The sequence below is a fragment of the Gymnodraco acuticeps genome, unplaced genomic scaffold, assembly GCF_902827175.1.
Source record: "Gymnodraco acuticeps unplaced genomic scaffold, fGymAcu1.1, whole genome shotgun sequence".
Lineage (NCBI taxonomy): Eukaryota > Metazoa > Chordata > Actinopteri > Perciformes > Bathydraconidae > Gymnodraco > Gymnodraco acuticeps.
In genome coordinates this window covers 3,201,915-3,224,301 of record NW_022990235.1, presented here as the reverse complement: position 1 = coordinate 3,224,301, position 22,387 = coordinate 3,201,915, and the positions used below count along the sequence as shown (strand labels likewise).

The following is a 22,387-nucleotide window of genomic DNA, read 5'->3' as shown; positions in this document are numbered from 1 at the left end:
GCTATGGGAATAGAAGGCTCAATCGAGCTGTGGCTCTCTGTCAGCCTGGCTACAGTGCTGAAAAGAAATCTTGCATTATTCTTATTCTCATCTATTAATGAAGAGTAGTAGGCTGCTCTCGCTTTACGCAGTGCTTTCTTATATTCGTTGAGAGTAATATGCCAAATTAAACGAGATTCTTCAAGTTTAGTGGAACGCCATATCCTTTCAAGTTGTCTCGACTTTTGCTTTATTTTGCGGGTTTCGGCATTATGCCATGGAGCTAATCTATGTTGTTTTATTTTCTTCTTTTTCAAAGGAGCAACAGAGTCTAATTTTATTCGCAGCGCATCTGTAGCACTATCAACAACATGATCAATTTGGGGTGGTGTACATTTTGTATAAGTTTCCTCCCTTACATGCAGACATGCTATCGAGTTAAGTATTGGTGGAATCTCTTCCTTAAATTTGGCTATAGCACTAACAGATAGGTTTCTGCTGCAGGAGCTTTTGACTAATGCTTTGTAGTCTCGTAACAGTACTTCAAAAGTTACTAAGAAATGGTCGGATAAAGCAGGATTATGCGGTTCGACTAATAGTTGCTCAATTTCAATACCATAAGTCAGAACAAGGTCGAGAGTGTGATTATAGCAGTGGGTTGGTTTATTTACACTCTGACAAAACCAACAGAATCTAATATAGAGTTAAATGCAACATTAAGGCTATTTTTATCATCGTCAACATGAATATTAAAGTCACCTACGATAATTACTTTATCTGTTTTAAGTACCAAAGTTGATAAAAACTCAGAGAATTCAGATAAGAATTCTGAATAAGGACCTGGTGCACGGTACACTGTAACAAATAAGATTGGCTGCAAAGTTTTCCAGGTCGGACGCGTAAGACTAAAAACGAGACTTTCAAAGGAGGTATAATTTAATTTTGGTTTAGTATTGATAAGTAAACTTGAGTCAAAGATTGCTGCAACTCCACCTCCTCGGCCCGTGCCTCGGGCAATATGAGTATTGATATGGCTGGGTGGAGTGGCCTCATTTATGCTGACATATTCTTCATGTCTCAACCAAGTTTCAGTGAGACAGCATATATCAATATTATAATCTGATATTAAATCATTTACCAATATTGCTTTAGATGCTAGAGATCTTATGTTTAAGAGACCACATTTAATATTCCTGTTTTGTTGCACTGTAGTAGTTGTTACATTTACTTTTATTAGGTTATTATGTATGACACCTCTATTAGGTTTTACCTTAACTTGTCCTTGGGCAGACACACACACCGCTAATTTGTTTTTACATGATTACATCCACTTTGATTATAAGTAGTATATTCTGGGCAGGTTGTTGAGCTAGACAGCTGTAGACACTACTTTGAAAAGTGTTCACACAGTAACATAACTCCTCTCCTCAGGGTACAGTTATCCATCACAAAGCACTTTGTCTCAGAGGCTGGAGGATGATTGACTGACCACAACGGTGTGGGTATGACACACATCTAAACAGGTCACATCTGTCTTCAATGTTTCTTGAGATATTAATAAATACACCAGAGCAAACAAAGTGTTTCCGCTCTAAGTGATCAGGTTTGATCAGCCCAGAATGGACTGGTGTTCGTATATCTGTGTTGAACTGACCTGTGTGTTAAAGGATTAATAGTCTTGTTAAACAGCCTGTTCTGGTATATTCTACAAAAATATTTTACAAATACCTTAACAAAATAGCTTGTAAACCTTGTAATACATGTTACTGAAGAGGTGCATGATCCTGGAGGGGAAACCTTGGTTTTACTCAAATGCATCTATTGATTCTTTGAGGTTTGACCTAATGAACAAAATAGACACTGTTTAGTGCGCAATAAGATATTTTCATAGCTTCATTTTAATATTAGAATTACATTTACTTTTACATTTTGGACAAATCCACACTATAATTCAGGGTAAAATTCACCAAATGTCAGGCTCGCTTTGTTTTGGGACAGGGTGGGATGAAGAGTCAGATAACATATCTGTGAGGAATGATTCAAGAATGAAAATGATCCAAATGTTTCTTTTTGACACTCCAACAAATGAAGCAAATGTTTTATATTCACTGCATAATCATTTATAAGCAATGGGTAGAACCACAGAAACATACAACAAAAATGTTGGCGACAAAATAAAAAATGTTTCCCTCTTTCAGCAAAAATATTTAGCAAGATTCTACTTTCAGCTGTGCATTCGTATCACAAAAAGACTCTACAACAGCAGCGAGACTCGCATCCTCAAGGTCCATGTTTTTATCATGCTTGAGCATATTTGGCACTCAATTTGAAAATTGATATAATAGTCACAAAGATAGGCCAATGCAGACTGTATGCAAATGCACAAGCATGTACAGCTCAGACCTGTACATATGCATCACCCTCTGGTGGTGATCACATCCTCATACCAGACAAAAACAAACAAGATTTAAAAAAAACATATAATAATAAAGAGATATTACAGTTTTCTGCTACTTTCAGTATTTTAACAGAGATATATCTCAAAGCATGGGCAGGAAGTTGAGGTTTTACAATGTCACTAATAATGTTCTGTATTAAGAGAAGAAGATGGAGATGATAATGATGATGCTGATGAAGATGATGTGTTGCACTATGGTGCAAACCGAGTTGCTGGCCTTTGTTTCTGTTCTTACCATATTTTTGTCATCTGATTTATGCAAAACATTTGGAATTGTTACAAATCAGAAAAAAAAGATCTGAAAGGAATTTTATTTTCACATACTTCAGCACTGAGAAGGCAGCTGATGAGGAATCATGCTGTGCACCACAGCCACGTGACTTTATAATGAAAAACACACTGTATCACTCATCATTTATGTTATTTGCTACAGGACAAAGTGACTTAACACCTTTTCAGTCACACTGAGTTTGGCTTTTTTCACTGTATCCCCTAAACCGATTGTACCAAAGACCTTGACGCATGTAATCTCAAAAAATGAGAACTCATTGATTTTTTTTGCTAAAAACCCTTAAGGAATAGATTAACATTTTTCTCCATCTTGCAAAGACGAATGATAACACTGACATTTGGAATCAATGAAATAAAAAATGTTGTAAAGAATTCGATGTAGAGGTAGGTCTTGATAAATATTTGATCAGTATTGATATAATAAGTATGTGTAAGCCTTATTGTTGATTTAATCATTTGCTTATAGAGGAAAAACCTTTCTACCAAGACTGTCTCTTCTTTCTGTTAGCAGCGTGTTTCCTGCTGAGGAATTCTTAACGGTGACATTTCCATGTGAATGTGTACTTGGGGTGACAGAGTATAAAACCAGATATAACATGATTTACGAAAAAGTCTTGCGAGACTGGCTGGCCAATGACCACAAGGTGCGCAATTCGAGGGTTAACACCCACCCTGACTTTTCTCCTGATTCCTGTCTTTAAGTTATCCCTCTGTGAGCTGAGCCCTATATTTAGCAAAGAAACATGAGTGACATTGATTTTATCTAATGCATCAAGAAAGCATGTTTCCGAAAATGTGCAAACATTCATCTAAACTGACATTTTGAAAATACAGTATGGTGTAAAACAATCAGGTGTTGGCACTTCTTTTCCAATACAATTTAAAGTATGAAATATAGCTTGAAGCGTAAAACTACTTTGACTGAAGACTCTATTGGATTTGTCAATCTGGAAACGTTCAACAAGCGGTGTTTTGTTCTTTTAAACAGGCCGCACTCACAACCGTTTTTCGAGCTTGAATATGAAAGGCACAGTGAGACATTTCTTGATATGGACTACATGGCTTCATGTTTGTACAGTAGACACAGAGCAAGCCCTTGTGTTCAGCAACCCATTCCATAAATTCAGTTTGAGGAACATAATGACAGGAGTTGCTATCTCTACTTGTTGCTACTTGACCTGCCATGATTAACGCATGATTAATTAATCTCAGAGAAAGCCGTGTGAATAACTCCCATCAATAATAATGAGATGGGAGCGCACTTGATTTGAACTCAAGTGAAATGTCACATTTCTTTGAAAAACAATTATTTAACTATATATTTTTGATTACTTTCAGTAAACATAGGAATGTGTTAATGATGCTGTGATCACTGTTAACATGTTTGGGACGTGGTGAGGCTACTGCGTTATAACAAAGATAGTTAGCACATTTCAACATGGAATTTCTATAAAAGACCATAAAACTACATGTAACAATATTCTGAGAAACTAGATGAAACACTTTCATATTCTTGTATGAAAAATTGCCACTGATTTCAAAGGTTTAATACAATAAAATGTAATTGGATGGCACTGTTAGTGTGAGTTTAAGCAAACACAGTGTCAGACAATCAAAGAAAAAAAACAAGCATCTTTTTTTTTTTTACTTTCAAAGATGAAATTAAACGTAAAAGTAAACATCATACCTGAAAAAAAATAAGACTGCTGACTCACAGAAGAACAGGCGATTAAATACATAAAGCCCACAGTTTTATAGACTACTATTTAAATGCCACACTTTACACATTGGTCTGATTTGAAATCCACAAAAAAATAATTCACGTATTATTGCAAAAATGTAAACATCCTTCGAATGTATAATGACAATATCTCTGCAAATACAGTCATACATCTCTGCTTGAAAAAGGGCTTTTTCTTATTATAAGAGGCTTATTTCTTTAAATGTCATTTTAAAGTATGATGATCAAACCAAAATACAAACGATCAACCTTTGATTTGGGGTTATTTAAAGCTTCTGTGGGGAAGTGTCACATTGTTGTTGCCATTAAACAAGAAAGGCTAAAATAAGTCAATACTCAATTTAGTTTTTTCGCTTGTCAATTATATTTAACATTCTTGTCAATAAAATATTTTGTGATTTTGGATTGTTTGTCAGACAAAACAAGCAATATCAAAGACATCACCTTGGGTTTAGGACCCAACATTTAACCAATAAATCCACAAAGAAATTACGAGGCTATTAATTAGCACATGAACATATTTGTAATATATTGGTTTGGAAACCATCAAGCACAAACACCTGCTGGCTGCATCTTATTTATGAAGATTTCATACATTAGAAATGTACTATCTTTAGATCAGGAAACTGCTGTGCATTATGGGACATGTGATTGACTGAAAAAGTCAACTGAGATTTTAACTTTTATACCGCAAGTAGTTTTTCTAAATAAATTATCGATCAGAAGCAAGAAATCCTCTTTGATTTGCACCTGATGTAACACAGAAACCATAAAACCCTCCTTATCAGAAGTTGAGGATTTGTATTTGCGTCAACAATCTCTGCAAACTACAGCTTAATGCCACAATCTGAAAATCTAGAACATTTGGCCTTCCTCCGTCAGCTGAAAGTATCCCCTTGATATGAGCACTCGACAAAAAGATGACAGCATCAGTGCGCCTGAGCCCCTCCACTGCCACACAGCCAGTGTCAAGAAAACAATTGACAAAATTAAATATTGGCCAAAAGAAACATTCTCTGAAATGGTACATTAGATTTTTCTTCTGCTCAGAAGACAACAATGCTACCCCTATTAGCTATTAAACAACATGGTAAAAGATCTGACATCGCATAGGTTCAAACACACAAGCTTTCATTTTGACGAGTCGCTGTAGCTTAAACAGGCTACTGTTAGTATGTACATGTAGCAGCATAAAACCACCCTGGCTGTGATTATCAGACTACAAGATTTCCATTCTTATATCTCACTCCCAAATGGCTGTCGATGTGGATGAGGTGGAATGTGCAGGTTTTGTAGTTTGAATTTATCCTTTAAAGTTGGATTTCTTTCTTCTTCTTTTTTTTAAGTGTGTCTCCCGACCTCTATAACCTCATCATGCCTCTGTTATTGTTTTCTATAAATCCTAATGGCACAATTGATTTTATTTATCATACAGTTTGAAAATAAGTTTTGGCACTTAAAATATAAATAGTCTTCCTTTTTCTTTTATATATAATTAAGCACAGTTATTACAGCAATACACCAGAGCCCAGTGATAATTTGAGGTGAAACTTTGGTCTCTGTTTTACCAACTGGATTACAAAACGCTGGTCGTCACATGGATAACAAAATTATTACAATTGGAAATAAAAGAATGAATAAATAAATAAATATCTGACTATGGTTGATAAATAGCCTCACAAAAATGTTCACTGTAGACTTGATAACTCTTTAAAAAAAACACACACCTGATAACTGACAAATTATAGATTCAGCTCTTTTTATGTGAGGTTACAGCTTAATGCCACTATTTGAGGTTGTTGATGTCTCCATCAAAACACGTAAATAAATCCCATCTACGATGCTGACTAAGAATGTCCATGAAATATTTGGCCCCCTGCTTTTGGTAAAAAGGACACGATCGTTTTAGTGGCCAAGGGTCAAAAGTGCAACGTGACAAGCGTAAACCATGTGGACCCCCTGCAGGTCTGGGATGATGTGCGGGGGGGGGGGTGATCGAAGATGATATGCTACCTTTTTATTTGCTGCATGTGAATAGGAGGGAGCCAAAGCTCGTTTAATCCATGTGTGCTACTTTTACCATAGTTTAGAATAATTCTGCAAATATCACCATCTCTTTTGTCCATTTAATCCAGTTTTTCTTGGACTGGACACATCCATTCCTTAAAATATGATAAAATACAATTCCATAGGATTGTGTGCAAAATGCTCTTTAGGCATATAGTATCAAATAATGGTCTCTTCTACTAGTCACAATGTAAGACTTAGATGCTTGTGATGAGGTATGAATATTGGCCAGTACCTTGGAGGAACCATTACCCTTCCTTCATGCCAACAACTACTATTCTTCTTCTGTGAAAATAATTAAATGAGTGACTCATCATATTTAAGTAAAAACCACATGGATGTATAATACTTAAATGATATAAACACTAATGTGTGTGAGTGGAGATGGGTTAATGAATTTCAATTTGCTAAAACAATATGGCAATGACTGCTTCCGCTGAAAACAGAGATCTCTGCTTTAAGTCATAGCCAAGCACAAAATCATATTTATATTTATGATTTTATGCTTATGTATAAATATCCAGCAAACCGTATTTGCAGTCAAAACTGCCAATTTCTTGAGAGAGCTTCACACCACATATCTAATAAATAACACAGAATAAAATGGCAAATTCTCCTCAGAGATTTCTCATTTCCTTTTATATTCACAGAAGTTTCTAATTAGGTACCTGTACTGTATTAGTCAGCCCGACAGTTGAATGGATGGATGACAGTGAAGGGTCCAGTGTGCTAAGATGAGGATAAGCCTTCATCTGTCTTCGTCGCTCCTCTTCAGTTTGAACACCGTTTACAGAGGCAGGTCTGTGCTGTTGTGGCGAGTCTTTCTGGAAGTCCCATCATCCCTGGGCAGAGCTTTCTGCAGGTTGGACATAGCAGCGGTCTTCTTTAGGTCAATGACTGCGTAGCATTCACTGCGCCGGGGTGCCTGTGGGCCACATTTTTTGGGTGGTAGGCGCTGGTGCTGTGGCTGTGGCTGTGGCTGTGGCTGTGGCTGGGCACCCCCACTGCTGAGGGCTTGGCAGGGAGGTTCTCCCTCTAGGTCCACCTGGATGTAATTCAATTGCCGCGATGGAGGCATGTGGCCGTGCTCACAGCCTCCAACCCCTGACCTTGACCGTCCGCGGAAATCAAAGCTAAATATTCGCCCCCCTCTGTCTGGCTGACACGACCGCGGATGCGGGGGGCAAGCGTGTCGAAGCCGGGGCGGCTGGACCTGCTCTGTGTTGACGTAGTTCTGCAGGGCGTCTCTATGGATGCCACGACCATCCTGGTGGTACCCATTGGGTGTCCCAGGGCCTTCTGAGAACTCATACTCATCAAAGTCTTCCTCTTCCTCCTCGTATTCCTCCTCATCCTGCTCATCATCTTCCTCTTCCTGTTCATCATCCCGTTGCAGAGCTCTGTACTCCCACACCGGTGGTAGAGAGGGAAGGTTCTCGTAGTTGAGCAGAGCTGTCCGACGATGACCTCCGCCCATGCCCCTCTCACAGGGGTATCCCTGGGGGGGCAGTGACGAGGGGCCGAGGGCGTGTGGGTGCAGGAGGGAGTGGGTGTGACTGTCCCCGGTGCTGCTGCTGCTGCTCGAACCCACAGACTGCGACACGCTGCTGGGACTCAGCCGCTGCTTCCGGACGCTCCTCAGCCCGTTGATGTTCTCGTAGGTGAGCTCGCCGCTCTGGCAGCTGTCCGTGTGCTCCAGGCCCGGGTGCCGGTGTGTGTGGTGATGGAAATGGGGATAGGAGTGAGAGTTGCACATGTGCATGGTGGGCTCGTCTCCCTCCGTCTCTGAGCCTGTGGCACCCTCTGCTGGCTGAAGGCTGTGAGGATTGTGGCCATGCCTGTCCCTCTCTCTGTCCCTCTCTCTGTCCCTCTCTCTCTCCAGCAAATGACGCTGAGCCGGAGTAGGGCCCAGCATGAATTTGACCTCCTGCGAAGATGGCTGTAAGAACACCTGAGGGTCATTATGCTCCTCCAGGGGACAGCACCGCAGGTTGGGCTGCGGATTTCCTTGCACCCCGACAGGCATGGCTCCTCGGGGTGTTTCAGGGAAAGGGTTCGGTCGCACCTCGGGCAGAGAGTGCACACAGTGATGCATAGAGAGATCCCCCTCCATACTAACAGTATTTACATAGGTGTGGGTCTATTGAGGGAAATACAAACAGTAGTAAGTAAAGTTGTGAACTACCACAAATGCAGTGAACCTTAGGTAACAAGAAGAGGCCTTACCTGGTCTTCCAAACCCATGAGACCATTTCCGTGGTCGTCAGCAAGAGAGGGTTGGGAGGATTCCCCTCTGATTGGATAACCAGGGTATCCATTAGGAAAAGCCTGAACAGGGAACGCTGGAGCTAAAAAGTATTAGCATAAGTAAGTATAGCTTAATTTATGTAAGACTTCAATCAATTAATTAAGTAAAAATACAACATAAAACACAGAACAATGAGACAAACCAAACAAGAACAAATAAAAACATTAAACAGGGATGAGATCTGAAAAAGACCTGTCTATAAAGACTGGTTTTAGAAGACACAGAGGGTCTAAAGCAGTGGTTGTCAAACTTTTTCTGTCAGGCACCCCCTTTGGAGAAAAAAAAAAGTCGGCCCCCCCAACACAAATAGTCACGTAATGGGCCAAGTTAACATTTATTAAAATACATCAATATGAACGTGCGCATTCCGTTGCTAGAACAGTGATAATAAAACAATGCTCCATAAGTCTGTGTGGTCAAAAAATACATAATACAATTGTGCAATCTCTTTGCTAGAACAATAAGTTATAATACTTTGCAATCTGTGCAAAAAAATGAAAAGAAAGAAAATGCTGATATTTGGCAAATAAGTGTGTCTTATCACAGCATTAGTGGCAGCAATGAGCCTGTTTTGCACTGCACATTTCTTCAAAACGGAGTTGCAGGCTCAGTGGCGGTGCCAGAGATTTATTTTGGGGGTGCTGTGGGGTAGCTTGACGTTGAGTTGAGTTTTGTATAACTATAATGATCATATAAACGTGTGCCTCGGAAATAATTGTTTACATTAATCGTGACTAAAACGTTTGAGACCCGGCCATTAGCTCGCTAGCACCAGAAGCTAACAACAACGATTTCCGGTACCGGTGCGCTCTCTTTCTCGCTCGCGCACGCAAACAAAATGGCTCGCTACACACAGAGCCGAGCTTGAATGAAACAGAGACCCAGACGTACTTGTACTGTACTGTATCATATTATTTTTTCGAATCAATAATCTTTCAAATTAGTCTGAAGCAGCCCCCCACTTTGAGAAACACTGGTCTAAAGCAACACAGAAGCAGGGGATGGATAAAAGGCCAATATATGAGGATCAAGAGGCAGACAGAGTTACAAGGAGAACAGAAATGTATCTTGGAGCAAGATCATTTACTGCCTTATATGTAATGAACAGGATCTCAGAGTTAATTTTGAATTTCCAGGAAGCCAGTGGAAGGATGCAAAAACAGACGGCTTGTTCTTGTTAAAAACCTGGCAGCTGCATTTTGATTTAGAGCAGCTTGACTTACGCACATGTAGAGTGAATAACAATAACATAGATGGGAGAAAACCAAAGTGTGAATTCTTTCAGAGAAGATTTTCATCAGCTGCTATATGTTTTGCAATCCACCAGATGTCACTCTGTTTGCTGCATTTGAAGCCCTTAAGCTTCTAATCTCTTGCTGTACAAACAGAAAGAAAGTTCAGTGTTTTTCCAAAGCACTTGTGGACTAGAGGAGCTGGGGATCAAACCACCATCCCTAATAATATTCTCTACCTCCTGTGCCACAGCCGCTGGATACAATTCTACTTTTAAACAGGTAAGCTATAGGATCAAAAGAATCTCAAAATGAAACATTTTTACCCACACAGGGGTCCAAGACCTTCTTGAACTTTAAATGAAAAGACTTTCTAAGCCAAATCTTCTCAAATAGTAACATTTATTTTGACAGCAATCAAGGGGAATAACAGTTACAACACTGAAAAACAGTGGCACAGAGAAATAAATAACACAAATGAAATGTCCATTTTTTAAAACTTTTAACAGTCAAGGATTGTTGCAAAGGATTGTGCATGGTTCCCCATGGGAATACAACCTTCCAGAAGATATAATAGACATAGCTGCAACTTCCAAGCACGAACAGGCCATTTGAAGCGCCCATGGCCGTTTCTGCTTTACTTGGTGCTTAAGAAAACTTTTATTCCTGTGACTCAGTATATTTTGTTTGGCTGTGTTGATGAACAATTTTAAAAATTCTGCTAAATTGCTGCATTGCATGCATTACCTACAATTAATCTCAAGTTTATAATTAGCTTTTCTTGTTACTCGTGCATGTGTGTGTATGTGGGGTGTGTGTGTGTGTGTGTGTGTGTGTGTGTGTGTGTGTGTGTGTGTGTGTGTGTGTGTGTGTGTGTGTGTGTGTGTGTGTGTGTGTGTGTGTGTGTGTGACTCACTGTTGGGAGTCTGTGGTGTGCGAGACATTTCCATCTCTGGTGTGTGACCGCTGCGACTCATCATCATCGACTCTTCCACCACGTTGATGCTGTTACATTGCATCAGCTCCTGAAGTAGATTGAAGATCTCTTCTGCCCGGGAACACTTGAATGCAAATATTCCTAAAAGAAAACGGGATAAACGAGAGCATTGGTAGGTTGCACTTGACCACCAGTAACATTGAAAAAGACACGGGAAGCTATGGCTAAAGGATAGATGTTATAATAGTTCAAATAATGTCCTTAATGCTGATAACACACCATATTTGCTTTGTGTTTAGAGAGTTACAGTGGGGCAAAAAAGTATTTAGTCAGCCACCAATTGTGCAAGTTCTCCCACTTAAAAAGATGAGAGGCCTGTAATTTTCATCCTGGGTACACTTCAACTATGAGAGACAGAATGGGGGGAAAGAATCCAGGAAATCACATTGTAGGATTTTTAATGAATGAATTGGTAAATTCCTCGGTAAAATAAGTATTTGGTCACCTACAAACAAACAAGATTTCTGGCTCTCACAGACCTGTAACTTCTTCTTTAAGAACCTCCTCTGTCCTCCACTTGTTAACTGTATTAATGGCACCTGTTTGAACTTGTTATCAGTATAAAAGACACCTGTCCACAACCTCAAACAGTCACACTCCAAACTCCACTATGGCCAAGACCAAAGAGCTGTCAAAGGACACCAGAAACAAAATTGTGGACCTGCACTAGGCTGGGAAGACTGAATCTGCAATAGGTAAGCAGCTTGGTATGAAGAAATCAACTGTGGGAGCAATTATTAGAAAATGGAAGACATACAAGACCACTGATAATCTCCCTCGATCTGGGGCTCCACGCAAGATCTCACCCCGTGGGGTCAAAATGATCACAAGAACGGTGAGCAAAAATCCCAGAACCACACGGGGGGACCTAGTCAATGACCTGCAGAGAGCTGGGACCAAAGTAACAAAGGCTACCATCAGTAACACACTACGCCGCCAGGGACTCAAATCCTGCCAGTACATGTCTAGGCCCGTCTGAAGTTTGCTAGAGAGCATTTAGATGATCCAGAAGAGGACTGGGAGAATGTCATATGGTCAGATGAAACCAAAATAGAACTTTTTGGTAAAAACTCAACTAGACGTGTTTGGAGGAGAAAGAATGCTGAGTTGCATCCAAAGAACACCATACCTACTGTGAAACATGGGGGTGGAAACATCATGCTTTGGGGCTGTTTTTCTGCAAAGGGACCAGGACGACTGATCCGTGTAAAGGAAAGAATGAATGGGGCCATGTATCGTGAGATTTTGAGTGACAACCTCCTTCCATCAGCAAGGGCATTGAAGATGAAACGTGGCTGGGTCTTTCAGCATGACAATGATCCCAAACACACCGCCCGGGCAATGAAGGAGTGGCTTCGTAAGAAGCATTTCAAGGTCCTGGAGTGGCCTAGCCAGTCTCCAGATCTCAACCCCATAGAAAATCTTTGGAGGGAGTTGAAAGTCTGTGTTGCCCAGCGACAGCCCCAAAACATCACTGCTCTTGAGGAGATCTGCATGGAGGAATGGGCCAAAATACCAGCAACAGTGTGTGAAAACCTTGTGAAGACTTGAAAACGTTTGACCTCTGTCATTGCCAACAAAGGGTATATAACAAAGTATTGAGATGAACTTTTGTTATTGACCAAATACTTATTTTCCACCATAATTTGCAAATAAATTCTTTAAAAATCAGACAATGTGATATTCTGGATTTTTTTCCTCATTTTGTCTCTCATAGTTGAAGTGTACCTAGGATGAAAATTACAGGCCTCTCTCATCTTTTTAAGTGGGAGAACTTGCACAATTGGTGGCTGACTAAATACTTTTTTGCCCCACTGTATGTTAGGGCATTATACCCTAGAAAACAACATTCCTGTTGTGTCATTTAACATCTTAAATGAACATTATGTTATTTTCAGCAGCTAGCGGTCTCTCAATGAAAACAATAACAAAAGGATTTCTGTGGTGTGGTGGAGTAGCGTGGGATCATGAAATATTTGCAGAGAACTCCTCCTTGTTAGAAATCAATTGTACATGTTAAAAATCTGAATTTTTACAACTCTGTTAAGCTGTTGTGACCGTTTGCTCAGCTTGTTTCTCCAAAATCCTTTTCCTCTGTTAATTATATATCTGAAGCTGAAGACCTGCTGGCAGACAACCACAACACTACTGCATGTGCAAATGATATGCACTGTTACCTTAATTAATAAGAATTATCTACAAAGATATCAACAGACAAGCAGAGAAACAGTTGCTTACCCTGCCCAGTCTGACAGCGACGACCGCTCTCGAAAGAAAAGAGGTTGGAGTCGTAGCCGTAGCGGCGCAGGCAGAGATATGGCCACCGGATGGCGTCTCTTTTACGTGTGTGGAGAATGAGTTCTGTCTGGGTGAGCTCCATGATCCCAGATCCCAGCTCATTGCCCTCATCGTCCACATTAGTGACCTAGGACAGGGAAAGGGAATATAACATAGATCATAAGAGATTGTAAATGCAGATCATTGCATTACTATGTAAATTACAATGGGTATATTGATCTGGATTGATTAACGATGCAATATCATTGACACAAAGTGAAAACATCAATACATCTCATTATCTTTGAGATACACCTTTATTTTTAAAAGGTCCATGGCACGTCTGTGTCACCATTTCTGCCCAAACTCGTTTCCTACCTAAACATTCAAACAGTGTTAGCATCCAAGCACTAGCCAGATAATGAACAGCAGCCGTGAAAAAGACAAGGAGGATGTGTACTCCCCTCTTGGAGATAAATTAGCGGTGTGAAAACAATTGGGATTTCAGGGAAAGGGCAGCAAAGTACATGCCATATGCCAAAAATTGCCCTGTGAGATAAAATACTTAGGAACCATGACTAACCTGACCATTAAGATACAAAAGAAACATCTGTGCTTGAGTTATATAAACAGTTGTACTTAAACATTAGAAACGGTGGCAGTTTATATTAAACAACAAGGTGTCATTTTTATTCTCTTTGTTAAAAGGTAGATAGGTAGGTAACTTTCAGACCAACTTGTAGTTTGATAGCAGGCCCTTGAAATGAATTGATTCAAAAGTGCATAATATGTCCAAATATTTTATTGCTGTCCAAACATTTGATGTGATAAAATGTGTTTTCACACCCCTATCTAAATGATTAGTTCATGACAGCATTCTCGCACATGAAAATAAATGCTAAATGTAGCGGTGGTAAACAGGTGGGTACCAGACCAATGATCACAATACATGATCACGCATCAGATCCAAATAAATGCGTTGAACTTAAATTTACAGTAGGATTGTTTACCTTAAATTTGGTAAGATGGTTGTCTCGGATTGGGTCTCTGTACAGACAGCTCCAACAGCTCCCCATAGCTTCAGCAGGCCAGCTGAAACCTGACACAGAGACAAAACTCATCATCAACTGCCACCATTATCAGCAACTTAATGCCAGTTATCCATCCCAGAAAGCACTGAATGTGCAGCTTCAGGGAACAGGCACACACAAACTTCTTACTTAGTCCAGGCCATCAGTTTAAAGGGATTTACGGATCAATCCCAGGATCTTCGACTGGGCATCGTCGTTACAAGCCAGTTAGATTGTTGGACAGACATCTTCAAGAGAAGCTTCATGTTCTCCCCCCTAAAACCGTCAAAACAATTCTGCATTAGCCAAATGTACAAATACTAAATGTGTATCTTATTTTGCAAGACTATAGGTGGACACAGGGAATCCTGAACCTGTTGCATATCATCATTCCTCTTTCTCACCTATTTTACAATGTTCCTTACCTCTCTCCTATCGGATGTCAAAATACGAAAAATGATCATTAGAACAATAGCCTATCGTTTTCTTTTTTTGAATAGCCTACGGTGACTTTTTTCACAAGTGATTTATGGCAATAACAAACTATGTATTTGCATTTTTAAATGAATGAAACAAAAAAGAGCGGAATATCAGGACACATTTTCAAAACAATCTTACACACTGTGTTTTGATCTCTAAAAAACTAAAACACACACACAACAACATCTCATGTATCCTTTGCCACACCAATGACTATCCTGTGATTTATAAATCTCCTGGCCACTCGGCTCACAGAGCTATTCAAACTGATTTCAGATCAACACCGCCGCATTATGTGTGCTCTAACCTGGGCCTCCCTCCACATCTGACTGGAGATGCCAGGCAGGACTCCACACCACCAATTCACAGCTACCTTCAATCAATGTAGAAAACAAAAATAAGAATGGGATAGTTTACAGTACACACACTTATCACACAGCCCAGTGATTAAATGGGCTTTCCCTCTATCTGGGCTATTTACAGCACGAAAATCACAGCGTTTGGCTCAATTAGCCAAGCCGACGCAGAGCCCCCCAAAACAATCCGCCAGCGAGGCTCCATCTGCGGCGTCAGAGTGCGGGGAGCCCGGCTCAGCCACCGTGGAAGCAGCACACTGACACTAAATGCACAACAACACGATTCAATTACCATTTGTTCGCATTGGTGTAAGGATACAATAGCGTGTGAGCACATAGCAATCAGGACGACAGCGATGGTTTGCTACTCACATGTCTGGCACGGATTTTATATTAGCCTAATGCGAAATAAGCATTGAGACTGCGATTAGGAATCGGCGGCGGCTGCTGCTTCTGCTGCTGCTGGTAGCGGGATGTGGCACTTGCACGGCAGAGACGCGGATAAAAGATGCAGTGAGAGCAGTACAAAAATGTTGTTATTTTTTCCTCCTATTACGCCCCCCTACTGCAGCACGGGCCTCTGCCTGTATGACATTTCCCAAGCAGCTGGGGTGAGAGTTCACCGCCAGACAACGAGGCTGAGAGCCGACAAGAAGGTAGGAAACGCTGGAGGACCAGAGAGGAAAGGTGTGCCTGGCTCACTGGAGGAGGGGCGAAACAGCAACAGAGAACTGTGGGGAAATAGCCCCTCTCTCTGCCCGTGGTTTAACTGTAAATATAATCCCCTCATGAGTGTGTGCATTATATTTTTGATTCAAAGCTTTCTCTCTTAATAAAAATCTTTCCCACTTAAAATTAGGTTTTGCATATTTCTGACCTTCACTATAAGTGTTTGATGTAAAAGGCTGGTTTCCCAAGGAAATGTTTTTTTATTACCCAAAGCAACATCTGTCCCATCTCAACACCATTTAAGTCAAACAACTCTGCCCACTTCTGGTTTAAAGTCATGAGAAAACTATGTGACATTTTATATTTGTTCCTCCCTGTATGAGTCATTATTGCACTGCTCAGAGACATCTCTGCTCTACAACTTTCCATACACTTCAAAGCTTTCTCATTCATTTAACTTATCAAGATAAAATGTACAGGTTGTTTTTCTTTTAACGACAATATTCCTTAATTTCAAAAGCTTTCGTTAAAATAACCATGTAAAGTTTATTTGTTTATGTTCGTAAGGACTAGTATCAGAATCAGAATTGTATTGCAGTGGGTTTCACGTGGTTGGATGTATTGATGCCTAACTTAAACTAATTGATGAAATAAAAAAAAATCAAGATACACAATCAAGAAACAATGAATATGGATATATATAAAAAAAGAATATGCAATGTACAGAAATATAGTCACAATATGTACGATAATCTAACAAACATATGTGAATATGTAGACAATATGTGTTTTTAAATAAGCAAGAACGAGTATGTTCACAGTGTGGTTTTGGTGATTTCCCTAACGCTCTTCTTCCACCACTGCTTAACTCTGGATTAACTGTTTTGTACACCTAAAGCAAAATAATTTAGTTGCAAAATAAATATTATTGCCAAATGTTATTCTTCCTTTAGTGATGCCTCAACAGGAAGAAAAGTTGATTCACTAACAGAGTTTTACTTGAAATTTAAACAAATAACACACTCAAAGAAAATTGTTTCGTCAATTAAAGCCTTGATGCATTTGTCATGGGTTTGTCAACCGGTTGATCTTGATTTTCTAATAGGTTTTTAATACTTTAAATGTGTTTAATCCAGCAACCAATCATTACTATCAAGTATACTGTAGTGTTACATATTCTCAATCATTTGATATTTCTATGACGCTGCATAGGTAACAGATGAATCGTTTAATAAAAATACACATTTTGCAATACTATCTTATTTCAATGAATTTGTTCTTGAGACACTTGTCTTTATTGGACTGAATTAATTGTATTGTTCGTGTGAAGGGGCTCACTGTGAACAGGAGACTAAGAATCCTGCACACCTGGTCGTTAAAAAATCACTGAATTTAGATTTGTATCTTCTTAAAAGTAATTAGTAAATAAAGAAGAGCAAACCGGAATATGTTCCTCCATTTCCTTAAAATGTACACTTGATTGTTGCTTTTAAATGGTCTATTGTTTTTATGGCTGGTAATATTTTATTCACGATTACTTTAGTTTTTACCTTTTTTATTTGTATTTTTACTTATTTTACGGTTTGTGACTGGAGCTGTGTGATTTTTGTCATTTCTTTCTTTCTTTCTCTGTACAGCAATTTGGTCTTAAAGGTCCCATGCAGTGGCGTAACAAGGTTGTGATTGGCCCGGTGCAAATATTATTTTGGGGCCACCCCCCTCCATCGCCCCAAACATAAGCGCACGCTGATGCGCTCACACACGCACGGACATACACAACCACTCAGAAGCGCCACATGTATCAGGTTCAGGTTCAGGTTCAGGTTCAGGTTCAGGTTATTTATTTGTACCCGTAGGTAGATTCTGTTTTCAGAGAAAAAGACAAGGGTTCCATCCTGACACTAAAAATAAACACAAACAACAGACACATCTCTAATAAAGGACTAGTAAAAGTACAAGTACAAGTATACCCTGCTCAACCAAATCTCAAAATATTAAAAAAAAAAAAACATTTTAAGAAGGAAAAACACTAGTACAAACATGGACATTCAAAATTCACAATTAAATAAATAAATAAAAATAGGCATCTGTGTGATGCTCCTATGATGTGTTAATTTGTGCAATAGCTGCTGGGATAAAACTGTTTTTATACCGCTTCGTTCTACTCCTTGGGACAAGTAACCTCCGGCCCGAAGGAAGAAGCTTGAATTCTGAGTGCAGAGGGTGGGAGTCATCGTCTAATATGGAGCTGGATAACCGCTGTAACTGCCTGAGGTACAGGGTCTCCAGGTTTAGCTGTGGCTCACCAATCAGTCTGCTGGACCACTTTATGATCTGACTCAGAGAGTTTCTGCTCTTTAAAGTCAGGTTACCAAACCATGACATTAGTGAAAAAGACAGAATTGACTCGATAAAAGCACGATAAAACATGATCATCATGGTTTTGTCAATGTTAAAATAGGACAATTTCCTAAGACAGTACAAACGCTGGTGCCCCCTTTTGCACACAGCCTCACAGTTTGGATCAGAGCTCAATTTTGAGTCAATAATTGTCCCGAGATATTTGTATGATTGCACAAATTCTACTTTCTGATTCTGGATTGTTAAGACTTCATGTATGTGGGGATGTCTTCTAAAATCAATGATCATGTCCTTGGTTTTGCTTATGTTCAGTTGTAGATAGGACTCCTCACACCACCTGACAAAGTCATCAATGACAGGGCCGTGGCTGGTCTCATTGTCCTGGAGCCTACTAACAATTACAGAGTCATCTGCATACTTTAAAATAGTCCTATTTTCCCACCTACTTTGACACATGTTAGTGTAAAGTATAAATAATAGTGGTGAAAGGACACATCCTTGTGGGGAGCCAGTGGAGGAGCGGACTTGATCAGATAAGGTCCCATTCACCCTCACTCTTTGTGTCCTATTGGTTAAAAAATTAAGAATCCAGCCCATAAGATTATTGCTTATTTCAAATTGTTCTAAAAGTCTGCCAATTAGAATATGAGGTTGAATTGTGTTAAAAGCAGAGGAAAAATCAACAAATAAAAGTCTAGCATGAGATCCAATTCCCTCCAAGTGTTTAAAAAGTAAGTCAGATAAGGTGACCGTGGCATCCTCCACTCCTCTGTGTGGCCTGTAAGCAAACTGCATGGGATCGAGTGCATGCTCAGTCTTCCTTAACATTTCTGCTCTGACTAGTTTTTCCAATGTCTTCATTAGAATGTATGTCAGTGCAACTGGTCTAAAATTGTTAAGAGTTTTTGGGCCTCTGGATTTGGGGACAGGGACTACCACAGCATCCTTCCAAACCTTTGGCACATGCTGTGTCTGTAAAGACATATTAAAAATGTAGTGGAACACAGGGCTAAGTTCTTTTGAGCAAAGTTTAAGTAAACGACCGCAGATGTTGTCAGGTCCATGACTCTTATTTATTTTTACTAAACGAAAGGCCTTTTCCACTTCCCTCTGATCTATGTTAAAATGCTTATTGTCTTCAAGTTTGAGCTTCAGTTCAGATATATTATTACTGAAATCAAATGTGTCAAATCGAGAAAAAAAGTGATTTAGGGCATTTGCAAACTCAACATCTTAATTAAAGCCATCCAGAGTCACATGGCAGCTATTCTTTGTTTCCCGGAGGCCTGTTATGGTTTTCATGCTACTCCAGACTGAGCCAAGGTTGTTTGCAGCCATTTTGTTTTGTAGTTCAGATTTAAAATTCTGTTTAGCTTTCAGAATTTCTATTTTAAGTTCCCTATTAGCATCATGCAGATCAGAGGCACTTCCCTGTTTAAAAGCTTGTTTCTTTTTCTGAATGCTGGACTTAACCGCCTTGGTCACCCATGGTTTGTTATTAGGGTATATTTTAACTTGTTTACACGGAATAATCATGTCTTTACAAAAGGCTGTATATGAGCATGTTACATCAACAACTTCATCCAAGTCGGCACCACAAGACTCTTTGAACATATCCCAATCAGTGCAGTCATAACATTCCTGCAAACAGGCTATAGATTCTTCTGTCCAGACATTTATGTCCTTTGTCAATGTTTTCTCTCGCTTCAAAACTGTAGTGTATATGGGCAGTAAATGCACACAGTTATGATCAGCAGAGCCCAGTGGGGGTAATGGGACTGACTTATAGGCTTCCTTTACTGACCCATAACACAGGTCTAATGTTTTATCCCGCCTGGTTGGACAGGAGACATATTGATAAAAGTTAGTGAGTGTCTTTTTAAGGGTCACATGGTTAAAATCCCCAAGTATAAAGTTTGGTGCGTCAGGTGAAATTGACTGCAGTTTTTGCACCAAATCAAAGATAGTGCTGGAGGCAGAGGTGGCATTTGCCCTGGGATGGATGTACACTATTGTTATAAAAACTTGGGGAAACTCACGGGGCAGGTAGAAGGGACGCAATGAAACAGATAAAAGTTCAACATCTGGGGTGCAAATGCGTTCTCTGACAGTCACAGAGCTACAGTACTGTTTGTTTACGTACAAACATACTCCGCCCCCTTGAGTTTTTCCTGTCACTTCTGCCTTTCGATCCAGACGAAAGGGAGCTCCAAAACCGTCAATAAACAGATCGTTGTCCTGGTTACAGTCTGTGAGCCATGTCTCAGTGAAGGCCAAAACACAGCAGTCCCTGAAATTCTTCTGAAACCGAACACTACCCTGAAGCTCGTCAACATTGTTCCTCAGCGATTGAACGTTCCCCCACTGATTCGCTAGCTGAATAGCCAATCAGAGTGATTGTTTGGTCCGACTGCCAGACCCGATGCATGGCCGATTCATGTTGAATCGGCCATGCATCGGGTCTGGCAGTCCAAATAAGGCGTGTCACGGTCGACGGTTCGGGACACACCAAATTGAGTTTGGGCGACAGGACACGCTTCGTCTCCCGACTTACGAAAACAGCCGAAATCGGCCTGGTGTGTCAGGGCCTTTACGCCGCCGCGTTTACCCCGCTTCCTCCTCTGGTGCCCCGTTGCACCAAAGGTTTCATTTGGATTCCTCCGAATAATGTCCGGTAACTGTAACGTGGTATCTATCACACGAGCCAGACTTGCCATGTTCAGTTGTAGCAGCACATCTCTGGTGTACTGTGTCCTCTCCCGGATGACAGCCCCATTGACATCACATGCCAAACATTGAAGGAATACGATCCACAGAATCACAGAATAAAGAATGTCCATTTTGACTAGCGGCGCAGGGAGCATTCAATCATACAGACGCTTTATCGAATAGGTCGGTGGCGCATTAAAAACCTTTAAAACAAACACAAAACAAACAAAACGGAGGACACCAAACTTTTCCCTGCCGATCGCAGCGTGCGCATGCGCCCAAAGCCAAAGTTTATATAGGCTATCAACAACAGCCTGCCCTGGCCTCAGACTACCACATCCTGACAAAGGCACAGCAAACTAAGAAGAGGATTAAACCTGTTTCCTTGATGTTTGTTTCTGGGGAATGGGCCGGTAGGCCTACATAGACCGGTTGCTATAGCTTTTGATCTTGGCGTTGGGGGTCTCAATAGCGCCATAGTGTCCCCTATCCGTTGGGGCCCTTTACTGTTGGACCACCGCCGGGCACAGCCAAATCCAGCCTCTCCTCCTGGCTGGCTGGAGAAGAAGGTTGCACAGCCACGACCACGGATACAGCTTCACTTGTGGAGCTAGATGGCAATGATGGTGGTGAGGCAGGTGAGCTATCGTTAGCCTCCGGCTCCGGCTGCCGCTGCACTTCAACATTGCTAACGTTAGCGCTCGATGTAGCCTATGACAAAAAAAAAGAAAGGGAAAAGCGCTGGTGTGAAAGCCGCAACAGATGCGGCTTTCACACCAGCGCTTTTCCCTTTCTAGCTCCGAGCTAGAACTTTTCTGGTTCAGCTCCGGTTTCCCTTTTCTGCTCCCGCTCTGTTCACACCGCCCAGCACCCGACTGGTGCTGTCGCTGCTGCGTCATGGCGTCACCGTTTACATCGCTGATTTGCTCCCCAACGGCATTACGGCGCTCACAACAACGGGGAACTGCGTCGGGTCGATGATCGTGTTGCTTTTAATCACACGAAGCGAGAATAAATTGAATAACGACTTCTCCAAACTTATACTTTGCTCCAGAGTGCCGTGGTTCATTGTTTATTAATGTGTTTCTGCAGCATTTACCGACCGCTGTAGTGTTGGCTGCTCTTCCACGGGAGTTTATTCTCCTCCGTTAGCTCCCGGTTAGCTCACACTGCAGCGGCCGCTCTAAAGTATTCACTGTCCGACTCACACAAGCAGCTGATACATATCCCCAGTTCCCCTTAGCCTAAGTGAATGTGTGTCAGTCTGAATTGACGCTGTTTGGCATCACAACGCTGTTATGAAAGTTTCTCTGGTATAAAATGGGTGATGTTAGCATAGCAACCGAAGCTAAACTGACTACTTGCTATTGCTATCCTATTGTGGCATAAACC

The 22,387-nt window shown here is 40.7% G+C and overlaps 1 protein-coding gene across 3 annotated transcripts; it reads right to left on the bottom strand.

Annotated features, from left to right (window-relative positions):
• Window positions 1–1,859: 1,859 nt before the first annotated feature.
• frs3 (fibroblast growth factor receptor substrate 3) lies at window positions 1,860–15,910 on the bottom strand. 3 transcript variants are annotated; one of them, XM_034219306.1, is made up of 8 exons: window positions 15,629–15,910; window positions 15,208–15,273; window positions 14,571–14,696; window positions 14,361–14,449; window positions 13,312–13,498; window positions 10,993–11,154; window positions 8,763–8,884; window positions 1,860–8,676 (listed from the first exon to the last, which is right to left on the bottom strand). In XM_034219306.1, the coding sequence occupies exons 4-8, from the start codon at window positions 14,424–14,426 to the stop codon at window positions 7,324–7,326; spliced, it is 1,890 nt and encodes a 629-aa protein (XP_034075197.1). In that variant the 5' UTR covers window positions 14,427–14,449; window positions 14,571–14,696; window positions 15,208–15,273; window positions 15,629–15,910; the 3' UTR covers window positions 1,860–7,323. The 3 variants fall into 3 exon arrangements, with proteins under 3 accessions (XP_034075197.1, XP_034075198.1, XP_034075199.1); XM_034219307.1 differs by having other exon boundaries at window positions 15,208–15,269; XM_034219308.1 differs by lacking the exon at window positions 15,208–15,273.
• Window positions 15,911–22,387: the final 6,477 nt, after the last annotated feature.